Here is an 8,805-nt window from a genome sequence, read left to right on the forward strand (position 1 = left end):
TTATGAAAATAACTAATTTTTAGTTAGTAACAAGGAATTTGCCCCCCACCCCCACACACACGCACACACATCTTGTAGAGACGTCAATCCGTTTTATAAGTTGGATTTTGATGATTGCAATTATTGTATTGATAAAAGATCCGCATCATTGCATTTGTTGGTATAAATATAGAAAGTTGTTACCACTGTGTAACTCCAATTTATACCGTCTAATGAAAACGCCTTGTATGTGATCCCGACTCATATGTAGAAAACATACATAAAAATAAGCAAAAAAATATACATAATTTTTATGTCGAATCGTAAAGAAACTCAAATTTACTCAAACACGTATATAAAAATAAGTAATTAAGATTATTTTAAGTTAATAAACAGAAGTTCAAATAATTGAAAATGTATTATATGTGAGATGACTCATACATACAAATCGTACGTAAAAATAAGAACAAAAGCGTAAAAAATATTTATGTTGAAAAGTAGACAAACTCGGATTTATACCAACATGTACATAAAAAACCAAGTAATTTAAAAAAAAAATAGATAACGAACAAAAGTTCTAAATTTATGTTAAAACGTTGAACACCTCAAATTTATACCGATACATAAAAATAAACACGTAATAAATTACTTTTTTAAGTTAACAAACAAAAGTTATTAAGGAAACTCAGATTATAGATTATATATATTATGGGCGGTAAACACGAAAGTTTAAAGAGTCGTGAAAGTGACATTTTACAAAATTTAAAATCAAAATAGTCAAAGTGACATTTTACAGAGTTATGGGATGGTAATTGTAGACGGATGGAGTAAATACTAATGTTTAGAAAGTTGAAACGGTGAAAGTGATACTTTAAAAAGTTCAAAGTCAATGGAGGTCAAAGTGACATTTTACAAAGTTATGGGTGATAAATGTAGGAAATTTTGATTATATACTATGGGGGTAAACATAAAACTTTAGAAAATTAAGGGGGTAAAAATGACATTTTAGAAAGTTCACATTTGAGAGGGTGAAAATGACATTTTACAAAATAGAAGGGTAAAAAGTATCATTTTACAAAGTAGAGGGATTGAAAACATCACCAAATACATATTCCCTCACAAAAGCAATAACAAAAAAATGACAACAATCAAAACTCAAAGACTAAGCGGACACAAAGAAATGCATTGGACACTTCAATTTAGTATATGAGCAATGGCTCAAACCGTTAGGAAGATCGAAACCCAAAATCCTGGAATTACCCTAACCAAAAATCGGACAGGTTTGGAGTATGCTGGTTACGGTCCTTTTACAGGTCCCCGGCGGGGTTTTGGTTTTTGGAGTGAATTAGACTATTTGTTGGCCTAAACAACATATATTATAAAATTTTGTATTGAAAAAAAAAATTATATATTACGGGTTCAGTTCGGTCCAAAAGCGAAAACCAATCCAATTATATGTATTTCCGGGTTCAAGTCTGGTTTATTTTTCTGGTCTAGTCTAGTTCAACGGGTCATATGGTCATCCATGTATAGTATAGTGGCAAATGCATGGTTGACTAATTAGCTAGAACGGATTTTTAAATTAACCGATCCTGTGAACTAGTTTGCAGGGTGAAGATAATATTTGCAGCCAGTTCCTAACTAATAGGAAAGTCTAATCTTTCAAATTGGTCGGTGTACACTTTTATTTTCAAGACGTGAACACCGGCACTTCCTCCCTCCTACAACTTGCATCATATTAAGACTATCCACATCCCTTTCTTGCAAGCAACTTGCAATGTCACTTGTATAATATTTATATTTCACGTTTATCTAGTTCTTTCAAGTTTTGAAAGCCTTGCAAAAAAAATAGCCCACATTTATGAATACTTAATTACTTATTTATTTAATTGTTCTTATGTTACATGTTTTGCAAGAACCCACATTACACCCATGTGGGTGCTCTAAGGCTTTTACGGTCCTAAATTGTTTTTGTCTTGTCTGCACTTTAAACATGTCCTTAAGTGGGTTGATCATGTCAAATGCATCAAGATGTGCTGAGTTCTTTTGGAGCTCAAGGGTCGCTAATATGAAGCAAACCACCTCATTTGAGTCATTGAGACATTTTTCATGATCGTCCTAATAGACCTAATTAGAGGAGCCTCACGAATTGGTTCATCATTGACACAAAGCTTCTTCTGAAACTTGAGGTCAAGAATTATTGTGTTTGTTTGTTTGTTTTTAATCATTTTATTTTGTTTGTTTTTATAGAAGGAAACTGTAACCCATTAACCATGGAGATTCAGCTTGGAGGCAAGTTTATAAACTATTATCGAGAAAAAAAAAATACATCAATTAATGGTAAAGTAAAATTTGTAGATTTATTACAGAGAAATAATAAAACCACCTATAATCTACCAACCATAATATGAATTACGTCATCTTGGTCAAGTTTCTTTTGTTTTATTTTTCTCAACGCTTTCATTAAACTATATATATGCCACATAAAATGTTATATGAAATATAAAGTGAGAAATCATAATGGATATAATAATAAAGTGAAGGAGGTCAACACTCAACAAACTTTGCTCATGCTTAAAGCAAATGTTAGTTTGGTTTGGTGATTGCACACAAAAATTGTGATCCAGACAGACTCACTCCAGAGAGAGTTTTAAAGCAAAAGCAATAAAGCCTACAAAAGCAAATGAAACCAAAGTCCAAAAATATCACACACACACACGCACACACAAAGTAATATCAGTGCAAAAAGAAAAAGAAAAAATCGAAATGAAGAACTTAGCAAATATGGGGAGTGGTGTATCAGCATCAGTGGATGAGAACGATGATGAAGATATTTCAAAATCAGCTTTTGCGTCATTTCAAGCAAGAGAAGAAGAAATCGAGAAAATGAAAATGCAAGTCAAGGAAAAAGTTGAAATGAAATTAGGCCAAGCTGAAGAACAAACCAGACGCTTAGCTCAAGTTTGGGAAGTAAGCCCCACAAAAACTTTATAACATCACATTTTTTAATAAACTTCTAATGTTATTTTTGGCATTATTTATACGTTAAAGATTTTTTATTTATTTTGTAAAATGAAATGTATCAGGAGCTCGAAGTTTTGACAGATCCAATGAGGAAAGAAGTAGCATCGGTCCGAAAGAAGATAGATGTGGCTAACCGTGAGGTCAGATCGCTCGGGCAAAGCTGCCAGAAGAAGGTATGGCTGCCCGACTGCCCACCCGCCCGCCCGCCTTCTTTGATATATCTGGTAAAAAGTTATTAATATTGATTTATAATTTGACATGAAAAAACAGGAGAAAGAGTATAAAGAAGCATTGGACGCTTTTCATCAAAAGAATAACGAAAAAAACCAACTAACTGCCACGTTAGTCGAGGTGATTAATTTTTCATCAATTTTTTCTTCATATTTTAATTTTATTTGATGATTGACGAATAATGTTGTTTTCTTGATAATTTCAGTTGGTGAAAGAAAGTGAGAATGTGAGGATGAAGAAACTTGAGGAGCTCAGCAAGAACATTGATCCTTCATGCTGATTATATATTATTATATGGATCCACTTACAAAAGTTTTTTTTTTTTTTTTTGTTTCGACTTTAATGTTATGTGTTGTATGTTTGATGATGCTTTGCTTCTCATAAATGATTCATTTGTAATTGCCAATTAAAGAATTTTTCTTCATATAATTACTTATCCACATATCGTGCAAACATGAAAACATAATTGCATTGAAACCAATTCACTGGACAAACATATAATGTGCATTCATTCATATGTGAAGAAATGAGAATTCCAGTTCAAAAACTACCAAGGGTAGAAAAGGAAACTCACAATACAATTTGGATAATTCTTCTTCTATACAGATGATCCCTCAACATCATTCTTTAATCCAATGGAAGCTGTTTGTACTCTGTCAACAGATTCGGTATATCGCTCATGCGTAACTAAACATTAAAAGGACATATGTTACTTACCAAAAAAAAACCAACAAAAAATAAATGCATCATAAAAAAATATTACCTGAGAAGCATTTGTAATATGATAAAAGCGAAAGGCATCTTTCTCATTCTCAGACTGTAAATTTGATCCAACCTTTGATCTACCATAGTTGAAGAAGTAAGTTTCACTTATAATAAGTTATAATCCAAAGTAGGAAGATATAATAAACAAACAATGAAGATGTAAAATCTTACAAGTGATGGCGAGTAATCAGACGTTTGTAGTCGCGCAATAAGGGGTTAAGCTCCTTCAGAGGTATTGATTTTGGGGAAGAATTTTGCCAATGTTCACGGAGTGCATCAACAGCCTGTAGTAAGTTTTATATATAATAATATAATATATTTCAGTCACATATGACAAAAAGAGAAATAAAATAACTAAATAAAGATATCTGACCTGTTTATTATTAAATGATTTATTTCCATTTATCCTTGATGCTAATTCAAGAAATTCTTTATCTTCTGATTCATGAACAATTTGAAGATTATGACCAGAAAATGAAACAGAAATATTCAGTCTCTTTTGCAGCTCTGAGATAGCTGAACCTTCCATGTCGTTTTCCTGAAACCATGTTTTACATATGAACACTTAACAAAAGGGTAAAATGGTCATTTTGTCACGTACAGACAGTTTGGCTTATTTACTCTAAAAAACAAACAGAAAAACATCATTACTCATTTCAGCCACTTTACCTTACAAGCACCTAATCGTTTTTTGGACTGAGTAGACCACTAACTTTGTTTTTAAGTGTACTCTAATTGAATTCAAAAAACCGATTAGGGACTAAATGAGTCAAAAAGTGAAAGTTTGTTGCTGAGCTGATACCTTTGTTTCAGATTGGAAGTCATTCCGGGTCTCTTGAATTACTTCTGATCGCTTTGAAATAGGATCATCTAAGATTTAATAAATAAAGTTCATGTGAATGAGATAAACTAAAACTTTATGGATTATGGATAATTTGAAAATATGAAAAGTAAATAAATAATAAATATTAAATACCTTCAGGAACTAACCACCATAGATCACCAAATGTGAGTTTTCCATCAAAGCCACCAAATAAGAGATAACGTGAGCCAATACATGTCATGGAGTGGTAAGCACGCGCAGCAGGAGCTTCAGTATTAGTTGCAAGGCGTTTCCACTGCACAGACACTGATAATAAAACACAATAACACAACACACAATAAAAAAAAATATAACAAAAGAACATAAACTATTTTTTTTTTTAAATCTTATGTGAAAATGACTGACACTGACTCACCCCTGTCTAAAACAACACAGTCATTGTAGTAAACATCATAGCGACTCAACCAACCACCGGTTCCATGGCCTCCAAACATGAGAAGCTGAAAAAGATATAATTTTTTTAAAAATAATAATAATAATAATAATAATGTTAATAAAAGTTGAAATTTGAAGAAAAGGAGACTAACATAGTGGCCTCCAGAGGTGACAGTATGCCCGCATCGGGCAGCTGGAGCTTGCCCGGGCAGCTTTAACTGTGTCCATCCAGGAGCTTCGTTATCTTCCTTACACAAACAATTCAAACAGATACTTCGTTAGTATTAAGACAATATAGTTTTACGGGAAGTAAGGGTAAAATGGTCATTTAGTCACGTTCAGAAGGTTTATTCAGTCTATAAAAGTAACAGACTTTATGTATATAGCATTTTATCCAGACATCATTACCCATACCTTCTTCAATGAGACCCTTTAAAGCCCATAAATCACCCATGATTGGTCCTCCACCTCCTGCCAAAAGATCAATAGAATGATTAGAATCATTATTAAATAAATAAATATTATGAAAAAGAATAGAAAAAAAAAACAGGCATTGAATTTGAGGTCACCTCTGCCACCATATACAAGCAACCGTTTCTCAACCATAGTGGCTGTATGACCACACCTTGGTGGTGGCAATGTTCCTGTAACTGCTAACTCTCTCCACTCCAACGACACTATTTAAGAAACATAAAACATAAAGATAATATTCATCATCATAATAGTAAACACATAAATAAAAGTAAAAAAGGATAAGATTTTTAAGGCAAAAACATTACTTGTATCCAAGACAAATACATCTGATAACCACTTTTTACCATCCCATCCACCATACCTATAATAAGCATGTAAGGGACCATTATTATTAAGGTATGTATGTACATATGGGGTAACAAATAGGGAATAATTGTGAGTAGCAATTCTGACATTACTATTTTATGGTTCCCAATGGCTGAAGCAGCAGCAAAATCTCTTGGTGAAGGTAAATCACCAAAGCTGGTAAGTTCAGACCATTGCCATATATCTGGACATTGAATTTAATGTGAATGAAGTATGCATCTTGATCATTGGTGAAAAGTAAGTTGGAATTAATAGTTGTTGAGTAAAAAAAGTTTATAGTTAATAAATTACCAGTATCTAGGACCCAAAAGTCTCCCAATCTGCATGTTCAAGTATTTTTGTTAGTCATTTGTGAGTAACAGTAAAGAAATTGGCAGAAAAAACTGGTTGTTTTTTATTTTTTAGTTTTTGTAATGGTCTAAAAAGACAATTATAACCTTTTGGTACCAAGTCGCCCACCAAAAACAAACATATGGCAGTCGATTGCAATGGCAATATGAAATGCTCGAGGACTGGGCCCCATTTGGCCATCTGAACCACTACCTGTGCACTGAGGCTGGAACCATAACTTATTCTCTGAAACATTAAAAAGGAGGAAATTTATTACTTGATGAAGAATTTCTGAATAATGTTTATCAGCTTAGAAACCAGCAATACTTGTTGGTTGCATAAATGAGAAAGTTATATTCACTTCCATACAAGAGGATTTCTGTTCCATTGATTGCTAAAGAAGAACAAGATTCAATCTTTTCAATGAATTGACTTAAAAATCATTCAACCTGGTAATGTGATGATCAAATCGGACACTATCCATTAATAGTCAAAGATAAGCTTATTTCCAAAACTTAATTCCTCATTTGTTGAGGCTCATAAAACAATAAGCATTAGAAAATCACTAGATTTTGGTAGGGTTTAACAATGAGTACACGAATATTACTAAAATCCACAAGTAAATTCGTTTCACATTCGTATATCTTTGTCTCCTTTTACTTTTTTCCTTGTATATAGCAAGATTACATGAATGAAAGGGCTGTTAATATGCCATTAAACATTCACGCTACTGGCCACATGCAGTTACATAATTTACAGAACTGATTTACAAATGAGAATTAGAATCAGGCATGATAATAACCACGAGAACCTAACACTGACAATTAATGAGTTGACTATATCTGAAATTTCGTTAATTACTGGATGATAAAATCATAATCAAAGAAGTAGATACCGATGTCGTATACAGAGATGTCATCGAGGAAATTCTTATCGACAAGACCACCAAACACTATGATCTTAGACTTTCCAATATTGACTGCGGTGTGGCCACTGCAATAATGATCAATTTACACGATTCATTTCCAAAATTCCATCCGATAAAGAACAGGCGGCTTTAAGTCAAATAAATTGGAGAAGAGAGCGATTGTTTTACCTCCGAGGAGTAGGAAGAGGTCCACCAAAATCGGAGGGTGAAGCTCGAACCCAGTGATGCATTGCTGTCTCTCTCCCCCCTCTCTCTCAGATCCGAAACTATTCAATCGGAGCTTTAACCGCATAGCTAAACCGGGCTTTATACAAGACCGTGTCGTATGAAACCTGAAAAATGTGATTTTAAGTTTTTAACGTACCAATCAGTTTTCTAATATTACGATAGATTTTTTAAGTCATCTAACCAAAAAAATTGTATTTGGAAATAATAACCACAGTTTATAAAATTTGTAAAATAACTAATTTATGACCAATGATTGTTAGGTTCCGAGTCTGGAATCTAACACTCATACGATCCGGACTAGAAAAGTACATTCCGGAATGTACAGTGATGAATCCCACGCTTCAGGGGGGCTAGTTAATCGTATATAAGGTGATACTCGTTCGTTCGTAGGATAACCGAACCAGAGAAAATAGAGTAAACGTTAGACGTTCATTGGGAGCTTAACCCGGGAGAAGGCATTAATGCTTAAGTCAGATGCAAGATATGGGTAATCGTAATCGATCATAAGTGAGATGTGGTTGTTGAGAGCATCACTATTCGTGGTTGAGTTGGTTTGCCTTATACTTTCTTTGCATGGGGAAATGGAGATGAGGACGAGCGGTCCCCGTCTCATCGTCATTAATGCGCCTAGTGTCGAAGGTACAAAAACAGTACTTATGAACTGTCGGTAGTCTTGTCATTCTCGTTATACAAGTTGTATCGAACTGTTGGTCCATGACAGGCTATTTATGCGTTGTTCCCTAAGTTTCCTTGACTTGACACTCATGAATGCTATTGTGACATAACTTTTTGCTATCCCTTCATAACTTTACCCTACAACTATTGACATAGCTTAACTTATGATGAATGAACCATAGTTTCATTTTCTATGTAACCGTTTGGACTCGCCATAGTACTCTTTTCACTTGTTGTATATAGGATCAAACCCTTGTGGCCGAACCCCATCGATCCTTTACATAGCCGAACCATGGTGTTTAAACCATGGTAGCTTGTATGATCGAACCATGGTAGCCGAGCCAAGGTGATCTTTGTGTTGGGTTTTGAGCATTCTAACACTCCTAAGTGTACATGCAACCCTAAATACCTTGGATCTATGTTTTCTCTATTATACATGAAAATATGAACTTTCCAAGGTATTCATCCTAACTAGCATAATAACATTGATTCATATGAATATATCAAGTTAGAATTACATACCTCTTTGATGTAGAATGTCTTCATG

The 8,805-nt window shown here is 33.7% G+C and overlaps 2 protein-coding genes across 3 annotated transcripts; one reads left to right on the top strand and one right to left on the bottom strand.

The window, feature by feature from the left end:
* The first annotated feature begins 2,745 nt into the window (after positions 1 to 2,745).
* Positions 2,746 to 3,674, top strand: LOC145072853 (uncharacterized). Its single transcript, XM_079019334.1, has 4 exons — positions 2,746 to 2,949; positions 3,066 to 3,176; positions 3,274 to 3,354; positions 3,440 to 3,674. The coding sequence occupies exons 1-4, from the start codon at positions 2,746 to 2,748 to the stop codon at positions 3,512 to 3,514; spliced, it is 471 nt and encodes a 156-aa protein (XP_078875460.1). The 3' UTR covers positions 3,515 to 3,674.
* Positions 2,873 to 7,679, bottom strand: LOC145072852 (Galactose oxidase/kelch repeat superfamily protein). Of its 2 annotated transcripts, XR_013691184.1 has the most exons (17): positions 7,524 to 7,679; positions 7,323 to 7,420; positions 6,535 to 6,673; positions 6,389 to 6,417; positions 6,185 to 6,281; positions 6,037 to 6,092; positions 5,827 to 5,934; positions 5,672 to 5,728; positions 5,410 to 5,501; positions 5,238 to 5,322; positions 4,976 to 5,128; positions 4,802 to 4,869; positions 4,373 to 4,537; positions 4,171 to 4,283; positions 3,998 to 4,076; positions 3,809 to 3,921; positions 2,873 to 3,224 (listed from the first exon to the last, which is right to left on the bottom strand). XR_013691184.1 is itself a non-coding variant. In XM_079019332.1 (16 exons), the coding sequence occupies exons 1-16, from the start codon at positions 7,583 to 7,585 to the stop codon at positions 3,862 to 3,864; spliced, it is 1,461 nt and encodes a 486-aa protein (XP_078875458.1). In that variant the 5' UTR covers positions 7,586 to 7,679; the 3' UTR covers positions 3,721 to 3,861. The 2 variants fall into 2 exon arrangements, 1 of the variants encoding a protein (XP_078875458.1); XM_079019332.1 differs by lacking the exon at positions 2,873 to 3,224 and having other exon boundaries at positions 3,721 to 3,921.
* Positions 7,680 to 8,805: the final 1,126 nt, after the last annotated feature.

The sequence above is a fragment of the Lactuca serriola genome, chromosome 9 (genome assembly GCF_051521515.1).
Source record: "Lactuca serriola cultivar US96UC23 chromosome 9, Lser_US96UC23_V15, whole genome shotgun sequence".
In the NCBI taxonomy this organism is placed as follows: Eukaryota; Viridiplantae; Streptophyta; class Magnoliopsida; order Asterales; family Asteraceae; genus Lactuca; species Lactuca serriola.